At 35.9% G+C, this 21,217-nt stretch overlaps 1 protein-coding gene and 2 pseudogenes across 1 annotated transcript; 2 read left to right on the plus strand and 1 right to left on the minus strand.

The window, feature by feature from the left end:
• The first annotated feature begins 10,641 nt into the window (after positions 1-10,641).
• LOC120157121 lies at positions 10,642-13,685 on the plus strand (annotated as a pseudogene).
• A 912-nt stretch (positions 13,686-14,597) lies between these two features.
• Positions 14,598-15,305, plus strand: LOC120156911. Its single transcript, XM_039168181.1, has one exon. It carries the CDS (start codon positions 14,805-14,807, stop codon positions 15,171-15,173), a length of 369 nt encoding a protein of 122 aa, XP_039024112.1. The 5' UTR covers positions 14,598-14,804; the 3' UTR covers positions 15,174-15,305.
• A 3,023-nt stretch (positions 15,306-18,328) lies between these two features.
• LOC120157017 lies at positions 18,329-21,003 on the minus strand (annotated as a pseudogene).
• Between the last annotated feature and the right edge of the window lie 214 nt (positions 21,004-21,217).

Genomic DNA, 21,217 nt, shown 5'->3' on the forward strand with positions numbered 1-21,217 from the left:
TATCAATAATAAATTTTAAATAATAATAAATTTAAATTGATGGAAAAAGTTAATAAGGAATAGATTTAATTGAGTTTATTTAAAGTTTTAAATATTTAAAGTTTTTATTTTGCGAACAAAAGATAAAATAACTAATATAGTTGTTAATAAAATAAAATAATAAATGCAAATTTAACTAGTTCGATATTTTTCTCATTAATTAGTTTGATTTAATAAAAAGTAAAAATTTAAAAACTAAAATAAATTAGGAAGTAAAATAATCTAAAATTTTGAGGGCAAAAGGTTGTCATTAAGCCTTCCTTTACACGTTGAAACTCACACTCTATAAAAGAAGTCATATTATCACTTATAACCAATTTTTTTTATATAATTTATAGTAAATATAAGGTTATATTTATTTTAAAGATTTATAATCCTTTAATAATAAAAATTTAAATATCATTGTAATCTCTTGATATTTGAAAATTTTATAAAAATAATAATCATCTTTTAATCACTAAAATAAACTGATTTATGAATTCCTAAATTTTTAACCATCTATAAATTTACTAAAATGTCAATCATATTATAACAATCGATCAATCTACCTCAATGCTTCACCAAATAACGACAAGAACGAACCTGGAAGAATAAAAGAACTTACATAAATGCGACATCTTACAAGACAAAACATGTTTTCTTTTATATATATAGTTCTCTCTTTTCCTTTTCTGGATTGGTTTTGCAAAGTAAGGAATATCGAATAAATCAAGTCAACACTGGGGAAAATCAAAAAAGGAAACTGATGGCCTTCTTTATTCTTAATTAAGAAGTTCCAACTTCATCGTCTGGTTCATTTGAGGAGATTCGAAAGGCCTTTTTGCTTGATCAAACAGTTGATTTTTCAGATATAACGAAAGCTTGTAGATTCTGTAAGACCTCCATCCATGTCTGCTTGTACAGTTGACACAACTGCTGAGATCCATCATTGCTTGCACCTGCACCTTCATGAGAACAACCTAAGTACATACATATAGATACAGTAACATGCCGGCGCTGACGTCTGGAATATAAACCATATATCCATAATTATAAAACATATAAAAAAAAACCTTTACTCAGATATGTATAACTTAGATCCGGTCAAGGAGTCTTTATAAGATTTAATATGCAGTTAATGAAACCCTAGATTAACGTTAATGAATCAATACATATGCACAGTAAGCCCATGGAAAATAAACAGAAACCCCTACAAATCAGCTAGTCTTTAAACAGATAATAAAATTGAAGAACAAAGAGAGAGAGAGAGAGAGAAGTGGATGACAGATAGAGAGTGAGCACGCAGAGCTTCAAGCATAAAAAGGCTTGAGCATGCAAGAAAGTATCCTGGGTGCTCACTTTCTTCTGTCACCTCCCTTACCCTAAAATCCCTTTTTTTAGCAGACCGACCAAACCCCATGCCCTGTAGCTGTTGTTTTAAGACTAATTCCCTAGTTAGGTATACGTATGTAATCCCCATTCCCCAGAAATGTTTCAGTGTTTGGATACTGAAACATCACTTTGTTTTGCTTTGGTGTGGGAAACGATGGAGTTTGGGGGCTTTATATAGAATGGGAAAGAAGGTGGGTTTGGAATAAACGAGGGTTATTTGCTATTGGTCACCCCCTAATATTTTGATACCATCTTAAAATATTAGTTGAATTACCATAGTTGGTGCTACAACAATATGGAAGTTATAAGTTTAAGCATAGTCGGTGATGCAGACTGCAATTAAATATATTGATATCTCTCTTGTATTAAAACCAAATTAGAGTACATCAATCGTATGATAATTTGAGAAAATAAAAATGAAGATAAAAAGAGACACAAAATTTACGTGGAAAACCCCTAAATAAAATAGGGTAAAAACCACGGGCAACGGTAGAAGAATTTCACTATGAGAAAATAGGAATTACAACCTCTCTCGATCTACCAAGGAGAAAACAATGATAATTATCTCTCGATAAAAATGAGAAAACAACTCTCAAGAAACTCTCTAAATTCTCTCTAGTATTGGAAGAAAGCTAGAATGCTTTGGGATGGTTTTGAAGCTAAATGAGCTAGGGTATTTATAGTTGAAGCTTTAAGGACTAATTTGTAAATACCCTAAATTATAATGACTAATTGCATAGTTTTACCATCCAAAATTTTCAACAATTTGGTGGCCAAATTTGACCAATTTTGCCACCCCATTAATGCCACCAAATTGCAACCCATAATGTTGACAATTGATGCAATTTGGTGTGCCAATTTTCAACAATCTCCCACTTGAAGATTTGATTGGAACAATCATATCTTCATACCATTCTTTCTACCTTGTACCTTTCATGTTGCTTACGTTTCTGACAGGCCACAGGAGGATCGACACCAGGTAAATTTATCAGCATTGATTGCCTTCGTCATGAAATCTGCTATGTTGTCTTTGGTATGGATCTTCTGCATATCTACCGTTCCTTCTTCCACCTTTTCACGAATGAAATGATACTGAACTCGTATGTGCTTAGTCCTTGAATGAAATGCTGGATTCCTTGCTAGATGCAAGGCGCTTTGACTGTCACAAAACAGAGAGACATACTCTTGATTGTGCCCAAGCTCATCCAATAGCATCTTCAACCAAATTGCTTCTTTACTGGCTTGTGTAGCTGCTACATATTCTGACTCTGTTGTGGACGTAGCCACAACTGACTGCAATTTTGAAACCCAGCTTATAGCTCCACCAGCAACTTTGAACACATATCCTGTAGTAGATTTGCTTTTATCTAAATCCCCTGCATAGTCAGAATCTACATACCCATTGATTAGTAAGTTTGATCCTCCGTAATATAATGCAACATTTGAGGTCCCTTTGATGTATCTTAGGATCCTCTTTACAATATTTCAATGCTCTTTTCCTGGATTCGCCATGTACCGACTAACCACTCCCACTGCTTGTGCAATGTCTGGTCTTGTGCATATCATAGCGAACATTAAACTTCCCACTGCTTATGCATACGGTACTCGAGACATCTTCATCCTCTCTTCTTCACTACCAGGACTCATACTGGAGGATAATTTGAAGTTAATAGGAAGAGGGGTAGAAATTGGCTTACAATCTTGCATGCTAAATCGTGACAAGATTTTCTTCAAGTAATTCTTTTGTGAAAGCCAAATCTTCCTATTACTTCTGTCTCGGTGAATTTCCATCCCTAGAATCTTGTTTGCTGATCCCAAGTCCTTCATTTCAAATTCCCTAGCCAGTTGTGCCTTCAATTCTTCAATATGATCTTTGTTGGGTCCTGCAACCAACATGTCATCCACATACAACAGCAATATAACAAAATCGTTATCACCAGACCTCTTGAAATAAGCACAAGGGTCTGCATTAAGTTTGTTGTATCCAAGGCACATAATGAAGGAATCAAATCTCTTATACCAACACCTCGGCGCCTGCTTTAGACCATATAGAGATTTGTTCAACCTGCAAACCAAGTTCTTCTTTTCGTCTTCTTCAAAACCTTCAGGCTGGAGCATATAAATCTCTTCTTCAAGATTTCCATGAAGAAAAGCTGTTTTAACATCTAGCTGCTCTAGATGTAAGTTAAATGTAGCACACATTGCCAAAACTACTCGAACTATTGTTAGTCGAACCACATGAGAAAATATTTCATTGAAATCAATACATTCTTTTTGAGCATATCCTTTGACCACCAGTCTTGCACGATACCTCTCAACTTGATCGTCACCATTTTGCTTGATTTTGAAAACCCATTTGTTATCAATTGGCTTCCTTCCTTGTGGTAGTGGCACAAGGTCCCATGTATTATTTTTATGAAGGGCTTCGATTTCTTCTTGCATCGCCATCATCCACAGTGAAGCATCTGAGCTGTTTATTGCCTCCTGGTATGTTGATGGCTCACCGTCCTCTTTTAAAAGGCAGTATGCAATATTACCTTCTATAACATAATCTGAGTGCCAATTGGGACGTCTTCTCACACGATCTGATTGACGAGTTGTTGGAGCTTCAGAACTCTCTGGTTCTTGTTCATCATGTACTGGTTCTGCTTCAGAAGAATCTCCTTCTTCAAACTCTTTTTCCACATGTATCTGAGTAATCTCTGACTTTTCAGCGCTATCATCATCTTCTTTTCTTTGTAGTTTATCTTCTACAAAGATAACATCCCTGCTAATGATCACTTTGCGGGCAGTGGGATCACACAAGCGATACCCCTTTACTCCATCAGCATACCCCAAGAATTTGCATTTCCTGGATTTTAGATCCAGCTTTGAAATTTCTTGGGCGTTGTACATCACGTACACAATACTTCCAAATACATGGAGGTTTGGATAATCAACTGGTTTACCAGTCCACATCTCCATTGGTGTCTTCAGCTCTATTGCAGTTGATGGAGCTCGATTCACCAAATAACAGGCGGTATTGACTGCTTCTGCCCAAGATGATTTTTCTAGGCCTACGTCCCTCAACATTGCTCTTGTTCTTTCTAACAAGGTTCTGTTCATCCGCTCTGCCACTCCATTTGGTTGAGGAGTGTTCGCCACTGTGAACTGTCTTTTGATGCCTTCTTTCTTGCAAAAGTCATCAAATTCTTCGCTTGTGTATTCTCCTCCATTATCTGTTCTGAAACACTTGATCTTATTTCCAGAATCAAGTTCCACCCGCGCTTTGAAGTTTTTGAAAGTTGAAAACACGTCTGACTTCTTCTTAATAAGGTGCACCCAACATCTCCTGGAGTAGTCATCAATAAATGAGACAAAGTATTTTGCTCCACCTAGGGATGTTACTGGTGCTTGCCATACGTCAGAGTGAACCAATTCTAGAACACTTTTGCCTCTATAATTTGATGTGTTGAATTTCAACCGGTGCTGCTTACTTGTTATGCAATGCTCACACAAAGTAAGTGATACCTTTGTTAAGCCTGGAAGTAGCTTTTGCTCCACAAGGACTTTCATTCCTTGTTCTGACATGTGTCCAAGTTTCTTATACCATAGCATTGCAGAATCTAAACTACATGAGACAACAGAGGCTTCTGCTTCTAACAATGTCTTTCCCTTCAGCATGTACAAGTTTGCAGCTATCTTTTCACCTTTCAGCACCACAAGCGCTCCACGGAACACCTTCATGATTCCTTTCCGTGTTTCAATCTTGCTAGCATTATTATCCAACAATCCGTAGGATAATAAATTTTTCTTCAGACCTTTCACGTGCCGCACATCTCGAACAACTTTAATTGTTTCATCATACATCTTCAATTTGATGGTTCTCACACCAACGATCTCTAAGGCATGATCATTGCAACTATACACAGATCCTCCTGAGACAGTTTCATAATGATGGAACCATTCTCTTCTTGAGGTCATGTGATATGTCGCTCCCGAATCAATGAGTCATATATCTGCAAATCTTTTTCTGCCTTCCACGGTGGTTGACGCTTCACAACATAGAGCATCTCCATCATCTGAAGTGTTTGCGATATTGCCTTGTGGATTGGAGTTTTTATTTAGACTCCAACAATCCTTCTTCAAGTGACCCTTCTTTCCACAGTGGTAGCACTTTAAATTCTTCTTGCTCCTCGACTTCGATCTACCATGTTTATGACTGCTGCTTTGGCCACGTTCTGTTAATCTCCCTCTCATCGTTGTTAACGCTTCTGCTTGTTGCAGATTTACTTGTCTGTCTTCCTTGTTCTTGCGTCGATTTTCTTCTTGTAGAATAGCAGCTGTAACGTCATCGAAGACTAGACTGGTGACATTACTGTTTGTCAAGTTGATGATGAGTTGATCGTACGAATCCGGTAGACTTTGAAGTAGAAGTTCAGCACGTTCTTGTTCTCCTATTTTACAACTTAAGGATGTAAGGTGAGAAAATAAGGTGTTCAGTGTATTTAAGTGTTCCGTCACTGAAGTAGATTCTGTCATACGGAGAGTGTACAATTTCCTCTTAAGAAAAATTTTATTGTGCAGCGATGTGGCCTCGTACAATTTGATGAGATGATCCCATATCTTTCTTAGCTGTCTTCTTCTCCTTGATGCTTGACAATACTTCATCTGCTAATGCTAGATGAAAGTTTGCCATAGCATTCCCGTCCATTTCGATCCATTTGTTGTCATCTGTAAAATCTACCGACCTTTCACTGATAGCTGCTAGACATCCGTCTTTCCTCAGGATGACCTTCATCTTCAATTTCCACAATGAGAAATTTCTCCCATTAAATTTTTCAATATCAAATTTCGTTGCCATAGCTTCTATTACGGATAGCTCCCACTATTTCACTATCGTGAATAGTTCTCTGAAACCTTCAAATAATGGGTAATACCTTCTTACTTTCTTATGTTGGAGGATCCACCTTTTGGTGGCAACCACAAAGACAATAAGCAGATATTACACACTCTAATCTAGCTCTGATACCAATTGTTGCGGAAGACGGCTATCGGATAGAGCAAAATCGCAACTGATAATTTGAGAAAATAAAAATGAAGATAAAAAGAGACACAAAATTTACGTGGAAAACCCCTAAATAAAATAGGGTAAAAACCACGGGCAACGGTAGAAGAATTTCACTATGAGAAAATAGGAATTACAACCTCTCTCGATCTACCAAGGAGAAAACAATGATAATTCTCTCTCGATAAAAAGGAGAAAACAACTCTCAATAAACTCTCTAAATTCTCTCTAGTATTGGAAGAAAGCTAGAATGCTTTGGGATGGTTTTGAAGCTAAATGAGCTAGGGTATTTATAGTTGAAGCTTTAAGGACTAATTTGTAAATACCCTAAATTACAATGACTAATTGCATAGTTTTACCATCCAAAATTTTCAACAATTTGGTGGCCAAATTTGACCAATTTTGCCACCCCATTAATGCCACCAAATTGCCACCCATAATGTTGACAATTGATGTAATTTGGTGTGCCAGGTTTTCAACATGTTTGACATTCTAATGCTATAATCTCCTTAGTTTTGAAATGTTTTACTTCTTGAAAGACATTTTTTTACCGTTTGAATTTTTGAATAATCACTCAAAACCAATCAAATTTAAGAAAGTCCCGAAAACTAAAAAAATGATAGATTTTCTGTTTTTATTATGTGAACCCTAAATAAATTTTGGAAAAATCTAAATCAATAAAATGATATAGAATAATGAGATGAATTCACTCATGTATAAAGTGACTTAAAAAATTGTCGAAGAATGATGATTTTATGACGTCGATTAAAAATATTAAAAGAAATAACTTTGGTGAAGAAAATTATATAGTGAAATAAATACACTTTCTTAACTTTTACATTATCAACAAATTGTCGCACTCTTAATAATTAATAACTTAACATTTTAATTAAACCTGTAACTAATATTCAATGCATATATTAAAACGTTTTGGAAACTTAATAGTAAAATTAATACATAAACTTCTTGGGATGACTTGATTGACTGGGCTAGCAACAATTGGAAAGGAAGGTCCCTCCTCACAACTATTCTTAAACTTGCTTGGACTGCAAAAATCTATGTTTTGTGTGAAGAGCGCAATCGAAGAGTTTTTTCAAGCAAGATCAAGAACAACCGAAGAACTCTTCAATTGTATCAAAGATTACGTAGGTTTTAAATTGACGGGGAAAACTATTAATAGATATGATAGTATTAATACTATCCTTTGTAACACTTGGGACATTGCTTAAACCGATCTTCTTATGTTTTTAGGATGTACATTTGATTCTTGAGATCGGTGTTCTATGTAGTAGTTTTTGCTTCCTTGGGTAATAAAAATTAATTATCAAAAAAAAATTAATACATAACCTCAAATTGAGTGATATTTTATTTGTTTTATTTGTTTGTACAAACCATGCATGCATGCTTCCCCCTTGAATGTACTGATGCAATTCGCGTTGGTCCAATTAATTAATCTTAATAAAATATTATAATCAGATCATTTAGCCATATGAAATACATCGTGATTGTTTATACAGGAGTGGGAATGTTTTGTAAACCCTAAACTTTCCCTTTACGATTTCAAGGTTACGTTAAGGCAAGAGCTTCTACTTTTTTTTTTTAATCTTTTCACGTGTATGGGAGGGAGAGAAAGTGATAGGTTTCTCCGATCTGTTCTACCACTTTCGGCAAGTTGGTAGACGTTGGGTGCGTGCGGATTACAAATGGCAACATAGGGATGCTTCAACTAGGGATGGCAATATGACCCGAGCCCGACGGGGAAACCCGAAACCCAGTCAAGTTCGGGTCGGGTCGGATTGAATGATATCGGGTCGGATTCGGAGATTTTTTCGGGTCGGGTTCGGGGTAAGGTATCCCCGCCCCGACCCGATTATATATATATATATATATATATATAATATTTTATATTTTATATTAATTATATATAAAATATTTTCGGGTTTGGGTTCGGGTTTGGGTATAATATTTCGGGTCGGGTTCTGGGACGGGAAAAAAAAATCCCCGACGGGGCGCCCCGATAAAAAACCCGTCGGGGTTGGGGACGGGGATTTATTTCGGGTCCGGGGACGGGGTGAGTAAAACCCGCCCCGAACCCGACCCGTTGCCATTCCTAGCTTCAACCTGTTCGCTCACACACAAACCATTTTTTTTCTTCTAAATAGGAGTTATATTTAAATATCAATAACATTAAAAATTATAATGATTTTCATATATTTAAGTTCATTAAATAAAACTACATAGAATTGACCTCTGAGTGAGACACACAGGACAGAAAGATTAGGGTATGCGAATAATTTATTTTTATCTTTTAAAATTTTATAAATACATCTATTAAAGTTTAAGAAGTTCACTCTTAATATAAAATTATATATGTTTCCTTGCTAAAACATGTGGGCATGAGTTTCTTTTGCCTTTGCATCTCCCGGCACAATCTATTCCCTTCCAGGCCATTGAAAAAAATGAATATTATTAAATTATCTTATTGTCTGAGAAAGTGTATGTAGATACATTGATAGGAAAAATAAAAGGGGAGGTGGTCCACGGAGGACCATGAACGGCCCCATGGCACTAGAACAGATGAAGGAATGAGAAAAGGAGGGTTTGTGGGTGTACAGTGTCAGAGGCACATGCTTCTTTGGCATGCCGTTGACTTGAGTGCATAATTTTATGTTAGGATGACGAAATTTTAAAAAATTTAAATGGAATAAAAACAGATTTTTAATAAAGAAATACATATAAAAAAAATTCCAGAGAAGAACGCTTGTATCCACCCATTCAATTCATCTTTGCATGCATGCGTAAGAGACCATATACAATTATGAAAATGACATAATTTTTTGAGAGTAAGATGACAAAGGCGATCGATGAAGGTATATATCTAGTCTTTATACCTACATTTGGAGATGTCTAACACCTTCAAGTGCACGTAGATTGATTAATCCCTTGATCTCGTCGGATCAAGACAAAGGAAGTAGTACAATGTCCTATTTTGCAATCTGAAATGTATCAATACTGTCTCCACTAGGTTGTTGGCATTGGAAGCAGCCTTGTCTGGTCATGTGCCACTTTGTTTGGTTGCTAAATGGCGTTTGTTGGACTTATAGAAGGATATTAGTTGTAAAAGAGAATGATATTTTTTAAAAAATAATTGAGTTTGAATAGTTGTTTTAAAATATGTGTATATTTGTTAATAAATTATAAAAATTCTAAATAAATACCATATTATAATTATCTAGGACTATTTAAATAAATAATAATAATGAAGTACGTGGTCTACATAATTCTTAGGCTCTTACACGGATATTGATTAATCCTTGGATCTTGATCCAACAAGATTCTTAGGCTTTAAGCCTTTCATAGGCTTGTTGATATTTAGTGTGTGTTTAATTGGGGGAATGTGAGATTCTCATGAGAATATAATCCACATTCCTCCGTTTGGTTGGCTGAGAATGTCATTCTCAGTAATCTTACATTACCAATAGTGGATTTTTTTGGGTATATTACCGGGAATGTCATTACCTCCCTTTCCTTATGTATTGTTGGATTACCGGTGTTTTGGATTAAAATACCCTTAAAAAAATTCTTTCAAAAATATTTTTATTCTGTCATTGAATAATAAAAATTCTACGAATGTTAAATTACAAATTTATCCTTAAACTATTTTAGATTTACAAAAAAAAACTATAATTAAAATTTTGTATGAAGTTCAGGGGTTAAAATAAAATTTTACCCTTTCATTAAACCTTTTTATATTTTCAATTTTGTAAAAAAAATTTATATAAATTTTATGAATTTAAATTTTTTAAAGAAAATATATAAATATTTTTCAACTTGTTAAAAAACAAATATATAATAAGGACAATTTGATTAAATATACATTCCAATAATTTTTTATTCATTTAACCAAACACAGTAATCTTACATTTCTGCTAAACCAACCAAACACAAAATACAACATTCTCAGTAATCCTATTCCTTGATAATCTTTTATTCTCATGATAATTTTACATTCCGTGAACCAAACGCACCTTAGGTCCTATTAAACATCCTATAAAGAAAATATTTTATTGTAAATGATTCAAATATATAGAATATGAGAAAAAAGGAAGGCAGTTAATGAGCGATTAAAAGACTGTTTCTTTCCTGTCATAACTAAGAAACGACGCCGTAGAGCAATTGCGGGTTTGTTTTTCTCTTGTCAGTCTCTCAAAGTCTCTGTAAACTGATAACAGCACTCTCTTCCTCTCCCATTCTTACACCCAGAGACAGAGATCCGAGGAGTTTGGGCCCAAACCCTAACCCTAAAGCATCAATCGGAGCCAGCTAATCTACCTTCTCTCGATCATCTTAATATCCTAGTAATTATTATTATTATTATTATTATTATTATTATTATTTTGCCACTTCTTGCACTTTCTTTACTTCAGCATATGCATTATAAGTTTATTTGGTTCTCCCTTCAGTTTGATATAATCTCTTCTGGTAGAATCTACATGCAGGAATGGAAACCAGCTAGCTTTTTTCGTTTTAGATATGGGCTTTTACTTTAATCTGACGGGTCTTTAGTTTCGTACATGGGATGTTGTTATTGTCTGAATTATTGCCTGCTTATTCATCCAAAATTACTTAAAACATTTATATTGGTTGTGTTTCTTGTGTATTTTTGTGATTAACCTTTTTTGTCCTAACACATATTATCTAAGCTTATTCATCAGAGACCTTGTTGGTATATAGCACCATGTACAAATAGAAGATAGGTTAACTTCATGTGGTGCCTTGTTTAATTTTTCCCAATCAAGACCAAACTCAACTGTCTTTTTCTTGATGGTCTAGGTCTTGGTGGCAAGACTGCCACTTTAAATCAGCCATGAAATTTGTACGAGTTGTTAAATATGTGTTGCTATTTGTAGTCATGGCTGCTGAAGCTCCAGAAGGATCTCATTTCGTTGCTCGCCAGTATGATGCTAAAATGAATGAGTAAGTTCACTTTTCTTTGCTCTGTTTCTAGGCGTTTAGCTTTCAGATTCATTGGTGGTTAATTAAGTTTTTATGTTTTTCATGGTTTTTTTATGATTTAACCGGTTCATTTATAGTTTGCTAAGCTTATGATTTTATTGAATGAATTCTAATGCGTTGTTTTGTAAATTGATATGAGCAGCCTTGATGCTGTTGGGCAAGATTTCTTTACCTCATATGATGAGGTTTATGACACTTTTGATTCTATGGGATTACAAGAAAATCTTCTCAGGGGCATTTATGCTTATGGTAAGTTGAATATATTTCAACTACTTTGTTAGTAAAGAAACCTTGAAGGGTGCAGAGTGTTACAATATTATGCTTTGGTCTGTGAGGAACCGCTGTAAAAACTTATTGGGCTTTATTGGTGATTCAAATTCGAATACATTGTTATCAATTTAGGCTTTAACTTATATGCATGTTCAATTAAGATCTTGTGATTTCCATGGTGAAAACATGGGCTTTCAAGCTCTTCTTAGAGCTCCATTTCGCTGTATCATTCAAGAATTGATCGCTTTACACGGGTGGTGTGAAAGCTGCTTGCTAAGTCAAAAATTTTTTGTGAAGGTTTTGAGAAGCCATTGGCAATTCAGCAAAGGGGGATTGTACCATTCTGCAAGGAACTTGATGTAATTCAACAAGCACAGTCCGGAACAGGGAAAACTGCAACACTTTACTCTGGAATTCTACAGCAGCTTGACTACAGCTTAGTTCAGTGCCACGCATTGGTCCTTGCACCAACCCGAGAATTAGCACAACAAATTGAGAAGGTCATGCGGCCATTAGGTGATTACCTGGGTGTCAAGGTTCATGCTTGTGTAGGCGGGACCAGTGCTCGTGAAGATCAACGGATTCTCTCCAGTGGGTTTCATGTGGTTGTTGGTACACCTGGCCGTGTGTTTGACATGTTGAGGAGACAATCTATCCGTCCTGATCACATAAAGATGTTTGTGTTGGATGAAGCCGATGAAATGCTGTCAAGAGGTTTCAATGATCAGGTCCTCTTTTTCATTAATAAGCTGTATGTACTATTTGTTGTGCTTTTCCTAGAAGACGATGGCCCCGGTTGTGACTTCTGAAGCTACTTATTGGTACATCAAATATTTAGGCTGGTTTTTGACTTTTGTATGTTTATGCTTGAGAGGAAGTATTTTACCAGTTTGTTTCTAGTAGTTAGGACATCGGAATTCTGGGAATTTTGATGATAGTTTTCTAGCTTTCGCAATGATATCATTTCTTCATTTGTTGTTTCGACGTTTCGTTGACCTCTGCTGTTCACTTGTGGCAGATTTATGACATTTTCCAGTTGCTTCCACCTAAAATTCAAGTAGGCGTTTTCTCTGCTACAATGCCCCCTGAAGCCCTTGAGAATTCTGGTGAACAAACCTGTGAGGATTCTGGTGAAGCGTGATGAGCTTACCCTTGAGGGTATCAAGCAATTTTATGTTAATGTTGAGAAGGAAGAATGGAAGCTTGAGACGCTTTGTGATCTGTACGAGACAATAGCAATCACCCAAAGTGTCATTTTTGTGAACACTAGGCGTAAGGTGGATTGGCTTACAGACAAGATGCGTAGTCGTAACTATACAGTGTCTGCTACCAATGGAGATATGGACCAAAATACAAGGGACATTATCATGCGGGAATTCCGATCTGGGTCCTCTCGTGTGCTTATCACCACTGATCTCTTGGCTCGTGGAATTGATGTTCAACAAGTCTCGCTTGTGATCAATTATGATCTCCCAACACAACCAGAGAACTACCTTCATCGAATTGGTCGTAGTGGAAGATTTGGGAGAAAAAGTGTTGCCATCAACTTTGTGACCATGGATGATGAGAGGATGCTATTTGACATCCAGAAGTTTTATAATGTTGTAATTGAGGAGCTGCCGTCAAATGTTGCTGATCTAATTTGATGCTGTTTCGGGTTCTTGGTAAATGGCTCCTTGGAAATGACAAAGTTTTGGAGGTCGGGCTCCCTTACAGCCACAAGGGATTTTCGGTCCTGAACATTTAGATGAGGTCCCATTACAGTTTAAGAAATCTGATATTTGAATTTTGATTCTGTGTGCGCCGTAGACAAAATATGTAGTTAAATCATGTCGGTTCATCTATGTAACGTATTTTTCATCTCCAGTTTCTGTATGTTAAGAGAGTACTATGTAGAGTGGGAACGTGATTACTTTATATCATTGGACTAGCCTTTTGGTAAGTTTTTTTATGTACCTTGCCTTTCTATTTCAATGGCATTATTGTTTAAGATATTGAGTGAACTATTTCTTGGTCATGCATTCAGAAACTTTGATAAAAGCCAGAGTCGATGGCCTCTTCGACTTTTGAGCCTTTCAGTTGCCACTTTGCTTCTAAATTCTCTAGGCTCTCGTCCACAACTAGGTTGGTATGGTGATTTTTGTGGAGCGTGGTCCCTGATGCAGCTCACCACTATCTGCAGGGCAGAATGCGGATTATAGCTTTTCCAGAGCAAATGAAAAGATGCTGCTGCTACATCTTTCTCCAAACTTTATGTCCCTCAAAGAAAGATAATATAAATAAAAAAATAAAGGAAGTGAAATTTTACAATTAATGATTGCGTAAACTTGTCATGTAGGAAAAAAAACAATAAAAATGCATTTAGTTGGGTTCTTGGACTGCTTCAAAGGGTGTTAGTTGGATTAGTGAGCTGATTTTGGTTCTTGAACGAAGCGTCCTAAAATAAAACACAGGTTGGCTTTTGGGTTCATCATAGTTTGCTTATGGAACAGAGAAACCTAAAAAAGAGTTGAATGAAAGGCACCGTTTAACAGCAAGTTAATTGAACTGCATAAAACACAGGAGTAGGCCTAAATGGACGGCAAACACGGCAAGATCATTCTGCTTTATTCATTTAAAACTTTAAAAGAGATAAAGACATTGGCAAAGCTCCTTACATTCAAAAAGAGTTTTTCAATTTCATCCCTCAAAAAGTAAAATTTAAATTAAATATTAATAGGTTCTGTTTCCGGGTATGACTGGTCAATACAAATGTAATGTACCAAGAACGAGGAGAACATAAATAATTGCAGTAGGCTTTGGACAACATGATTCCCCGTTAAACACGCCAAATATATATTCAATTCCCATGTCTCCCAAAATCAGTCACAGTGGCAAATGCAACCCTTAAATTAAGCCAAAGCATAAGTATTTTATAACCTCCGTGGCTTTCTTTATTATTATTCTTGTTTCTTCACTTACCTGTCAAGATCAAAAGAAACTCAACAACCAAAACAAACCATCCATCCATCCACTAGGCCACCACCACCTCCTTTAGGAATCTATCTCTGCCAGATATTCAATGGAAGATTACAACAGATCAAGGTCATGTGGTAATGGGATGATGGAGGTGGACACCCACCATGGACTACCTAGGCCTTCAGCTTCTTATGATTTCAGGTGCTGTAGCGCTGCCTATGCACAGTCCCAGATGGCTAACAACTACGATAACTCAGGGAACAACAGGGACTACAAGTTGAAGAAAGGGAAAACTACTTCTGCCTCATCTTCTTCGAATGGATGGAACTTTGGTGACCCTGAATTCCAGCGGAAGAAAAGGGTTGCTAGCTACAAGATGTATAGTGTCGAAGGTAAGGTCAAAGGGTCCTTCAGGAGGAGCTTTAGATGGCTCAAAGATAAGTACACACAAGTTGTCTATGAATGGTGGTGATTCTGGCAGATGGGCTCTTGTCCCTTAATCCTATTTTTTTCTTTTAAGTTTATCTTGCTTGTATTCAAGGTATTTGTGAAAGAAATGAAAAAAAAAAGTTTCATTTTTTTTTGGTTAAAAGGAAGATTTTATTTGAAGTTGTTGATGCGGTTGGCCACATCTTGATTAGCTTTATTGTAAGTTCAGTTTCTTCTTTTCTGTTACTTGGAAATTCTTTTCTAGGAGTAATCTTGTTCTATATATTCAATAATCATTTCACTAGTTTGTGAACAAATGGGTTCAATTTGGTAATTGATTTATTCAATTAGGGGAGAAGATCTTGATTAGCTCTTAGCATAGAGGAGTCTAACTTGATCACCATTTCCATTTTCCAGGTATAACTGATAGTAAGCTTTTGTATATAGGAAGCGCTGATAAGGTGGCTTACCTTATTTGTTCCCAATTTAGTTTCTTTTGCTGCAATTTTTATAATCTGGAAAATTTTCCATGAAAGCTTAAGATTTCTGTCATGCATCTCAGTTTCTTGTTAAATTGAGGGTAGCAGAAACTACTTTGATAAATTGCTCGGTTTCTGATATCTTTCTAAATTTTGTGGTCATCTTCTGCTTCCTTCTGCCATCTGCAGTATTAATTAATTTTGTAACTTTGTCATTACCTCTCTAGAACTCAAGCAGTTCTAGTTTTGGACTTATATTGAAGGACTGACATAGTGGGTTGTCTTTTGTCATTACCTCTCCTTATAAATATATATATATGGATCCTGCTGTTTATCATTTTGGGGTTTCAATTAGTGAATAAAGTTTGGATTGTTGGATTTAATGAGATTAACAGTGATAAATTAAAAACAATTACGGGGTTTATAAATTCTGGATTTTACTACCTGCTATCTGTCACCCATGTGGTTTGTCAGGTAGAACATTTGTCCTGCATAACAAGTTCATGTCAATGGTGTGTGACTCCTATGGCCATACCATATGCATGGAAAAGCTTCTCTGGTAGAATGTTGATATGAATTATAGTTTACTTGTTTCCCATGGCATGTGTGATTTTAGCGTGTGAGTTCTACAAATCTGATGCAGTGCCTTCCATGGCCGTTGCAGAGGCTACCAGGGTCTCATGCCAAAATCACCATAGCAACCCAGGAATTTAAATTGCATAATTAGTTTTCCTGTCGTGATTACTTCTGTTTAAATCCTGACAAGCTCCTCCTAAACAGCTATAGAATCGTCAAGAGTGCAGAAACTTGGAGTGGTTCCTCCATTTTTCACTTGTCGGTTGCCCTTTGCTCGTCTGAACCCCCATGATTCGGATTAGATGAGTGGAAACGGTGAGCAATCGTAGCATTTTCTTTTTTTTCTTCTTCTATTCCACCCATCCCCAAACACGGACAAGCGGGAATTAGAGGAAAAACCAACAATCTTTTGTCGAACTCACTGTGTTTGCAACACATGTACAGCATTACACACCCCAGGCAATTGGCGATTATTCTCTATTTCACCTACCTTATGCTATTCGGACTTTTCATCTTCTAAACACTTTTATCCAATATTCATATCGAACACATAAATATAAAAATACGACCTTCAAGAATTCCAAAATAATAATCTGCAATCTTTTCTCTTATTTGCTACTTGTAAGGATTCAAGTTCTAGTTAGAGGTGTAAATGAACAAGCATTCGGTGAATTATTTGTGAATCGTTGGTTTATTAAGTTAAATAAATGAGTATGAAAAAAAATTAATGTTCGTTTAATAAACGAACAAACATAAACAGAGGTGCGTTCGGTTCGTTTATATTCACGAACAAGCTTGTTTATCGACTCATTTATTTATGTTCATGAACAAACTCGTTTATCCGATTCTCATTTTCCTTTTATTTTCTATTTTTACATTTTAAATATTGGTGAATGTAGAGACTAAATTGAACATATGATGAAAGTTGAAAATTAAACTGTAATTTTAAGGAGTTTAAGCACTAGTGGCGTAATTTTACCATTTTTTTAGCTTGCAAATGGAATAGTAAAACTGAAAATCGATCATATAAACTAACACTAAATGAACATGTTCGATGAACACGAACACAAACTGAACATGAATACTTTAAAAAATAAACAAATGAACACGAATAAAACATTGTTCGTTCAAACTAGATTTATTTACACCCCTTGTTATGGTATCATTTTGCTAACTTAAAAAACCAAAGTTCTTCCCTTTCTTTTAAAGAAAGGAATATATTTATGAAACAATAAACTCAGAAGTCAGATGAGAGGACAATAATGAAGAGGATGATGTCTGGTAATGAAAACAAAGCCTGTTTTTCCAGTTGAAAAAGGGTGGTAATCAAAGGACCGGTTCCCATAATCATTTTCAGAATGAACAGTGAGAACCAAAGGGAAAGGGGACCCCATCGTCCTTATTTGGCAGAAATAATGGTTGGGATACCACTCCCGTCCATGAAGTGGCATGAGTATCCATGGACAAAAGCCTGTCCTGTTCGTTCTTTTTTTCTTATTTCTGAAAACGAGTGCTGTAGTAGTATAATACTACTAAAAGAAATGATGCAGAAGATTGAATTATAAAGATGCCTGCTGACGACAGGCATTAGGACCCTCCCTTTGGTGGCTTATCCCTTTGAGATGTCCACGTGAGATGTATGTGCCATCTTCAAGATAAGCCAGGCTTGCCATATGATTAACCCCAGAGCACAGAATGAATGACCTTTGGCAAAATATCCCTTAAAATCTGCTTTTATAGTTAAACCAGATTTAGTTAAACCAGAATCTGTCCCCAACTCATGCACCTTATCCAATTGCATGGTGGGACTGTCTCAGCACACATCAGAAGATTCTGCAATAAACTTTTTGCATTGCAAAGCATTTCAGTCTTCAATATGAAAGTTGTTGTACTAGCAACATCATATGACTAAAGATCTATTGTCATAAATCAGTGGATGTCTGTAAAACGGCTAAGATGGTTTTTAATAGGATCAAATCCCTTTCTTAGGGTGATAAAAAGTACATGATAAACGACCAATTCTTGGCCCATCCAAATAGATTGTCGTACACAACTCAATGAAAGTTTGCCATAAATATATTTCTGTGTTCAATATGAAAGTTTGCCATAAATCAGTGAATGTCTGTAAAACGGCTAAGATGGTTTTTAATAGGATCAAATCCCTTTCTTAGGGTGATAAAAAGTACATGATAAACGACCAATTCTTGGCCCATCCAAATAGATTGTCGTACACAACTCAATGATGACAAATCACACCAGGAATTAACAGTGGGAAGCATACCATCAATGCTTCATTATGCATGTAGTTGCTTGGGATAATCACCAAGTTGCTCCATCTGCCAGCTTTCATGAGGAGCCACATGTTCATGGGAAGGTGTATATTGCTGCCAAAATCACTATAAAGTTTTAGATAATTGTAATCCAAGGCATAATGACATCTCCTACCTGTAAAAACCTGATGGCAAAGCATGTTCCCTCTAATGTTACTGTACAGAAAAACCACATACAGAACACAAAAAGAAAAGGACGATAATCGACAACAAAACATAACATTATCATGCTGCATTCACACGTTCGAGTTCGACCATGAATTTCTTGGAAATTATTGAATTGCTTTAAGTGGAAAACTAGCAGTTTCTATTAATGATCTCTTGTAGTTTCTTTCTTAGAGTGAATTATTAAAGTCCATACCTCCATCTTCTCCAAAAGTTCTTTGGCTGTTGGAGCAGAGACAATTATATGCCTAGCACCCGGCTTGATGAAGCCCTCTTCAACACCATTGTCAAATAAAGCGAGCAAGTTATTATAGTAACCATCAACATTCAGCAAACCGACCTGCAATCAGTGTAATGCACACTGCACGGTTAATAATCATTCACATGGCTATATTAATTCTTCAAGCTTGATGAATGATGCTTACTGTTTTCTTATGTATTCCAAGTTGAGACCATGTTATCATCTCCAGCAACTCTTCCATTGTTCCATATCCACCTAAAGCATCAATGTGAAGGTTAGAAGTCCTTTTCTATTTACATAACAAGACCCTTTCACCAAAACTTCTCCCTTTTGTTCTTTAGCATCGAAGAAAAAGGTCAAGGCATTTTTTTTTACCAGGAAGAGCGATGAAGGCATCGGCTTCTTGGGCCATTTCAGCCTTTCGTTCATGCATGTCTAAAACAGTTCTTACTTCTCCAACTGTTTCTCCTGATATCTGTCAAATACCATCCACAATTACGCACTAATGATCATAAGGTCTAATACTATTAAGGGTTATGCGCTAATGACCTATATTGTCCAGGATTTTCCAGCAAATTCTTTTACCAAATACAGTAAGTTGAATAATAAAACTATATAAAACCTTCACCTGATGAAAGCAGGAAAGCATAAAAACACTAAAAACTTCAAAGAAAGACCAATTAAAATAATTTAAAGAGGTCAATTGGACCCAGTATTCAGAAAACAATAGTTAATACATGGTTGTAACTTGCAAGTAAAGATACCTCAAGAGGCATGAGAGCTTTTGGAATTATCCTGCATGTAAAGAACAATTATTTACTTAGTAATAAACAAATTGCAAACAAGAAGGAAGCTGCCTGTGCTTGCAGCTTGTAACAGTTTCTGCAGAGCAAATCAGTGAAAATAGGCTCTTTAAGAATTCAAAACCAGGCAAGTTGCTCACTTACCCAAGAACATGACAACCTCCATCTTACACAGTCTGGGATATCAAACCCATCAACCCAACACTTCCCCCACCATACACCAAGTCTATCTTCCTCTTTACCTGCAAATCAACATCAACCATAAGCAAAAACACAAATCCACAAATTACTAAAAAAGGAAAACAATTTAGACAGGGCAGACTTGGATGTCAAGCTAATGAAAAATGGAGAAAACCCAGTTTGTCAAACACCTCACTTGCATCAGGCACCTAATATTTCAACTCATGGAAACTATTCAGGTGTAGTAAATAAAAACAATAACTTGAAGGTCAACAGAGTTATTATGACTGATACACCAATCAGAAAAAAATTCCAATTCAGTGCATGAAACACCAACAACAACAACACCATCAAAGAATCACAGAAAAAGTAATAAAAATCAGGAAAAAAAGTTATCATCTTTCTCAGTAGAAACTAACACACAATTCCCAAAATCAACAAACACCCACCTACCACAACTTCAAGATAAGTACTACTAAATGTTTAAAGAGTAAAAAAGTTCATCTTTTTGAGACCAACAACACTAACATTTTTTTCCTTTCGAAATGATGTGTATAGAGATAGTGTTAAAGCAAGAGAAGAGAGAGAGAGAGAGAGAAGCAAACCAGTTCATTGCCCAATTCAAGAGCAGCCTCGCTGAAGATTTTTCTGTGGCCAGAGTTGCTTCCACAGAAAACACATAATCTTTTGAACTTGCTTGTGGCTTTCTCTTCTTCCATTAACAATATATCTCTTAGTCTATATATATATCAGTTTTGTTTTCATTCCAGTCTCAAATCATTGAGTTTAACTAAAGAAAGCAAAAAGCAATAGCCTTTTCCCCATGAGAGATAAAATTGTTCTCTTGACCATGAAAACTTTCTGAAACAGAAATAAAAGAACCAATTAATATATATATATGCGCAAAAGCTAATAAGAAACACCAAAAATCATTTCTTTTGAAAACAAAGCAAACTGGGTTGGTCTTGAATTGGTGAATTAATAAGAAAAAAGAAAATTGAAAATTGAAAGGAAATCGAAGCAGAGCGTTTTATATTAGAGAGGAGACCATGAGGAAACCCACATGCTTCCAAGGCCTTTCTAATCCAACGTCCCTCTGTCCGCTTCAATCTCGTGTTTGTTTACTTGCAAACTAGTGTTTGTTTTCTCAAAGTCAAAACAGAATTTTAGTCGTTAAAGCTAGCGAGCGAGCTTGAACAATAAGGTGAGGATTATGGAGTAAAGGGCTAAGTTGTTGCTTTCACTAACAAGCCTTAAAAGCTATTGACTTGTGTCGCTTGAATAAGGTGAGGATTATGAATTTAATATATGCT

Source organism: Hibiscus syriacus, unplaced genomic scaffold (assembly GCF_006381635.1).
Source record: "Hibiscus syriacus cultivar Baekdansim isolate YM2019G1 unplaced genomic scaffold, ASM638163v2 tig00111238_pilon, whole genome shotgun sequence".
Taxonomy (NCBI): Eukaryota; Viridiplantae; Streptophyta; class Magnoliopsida; order Malvales; family Malvaceae; genus Hibiscus; species Hibiscus syriacus.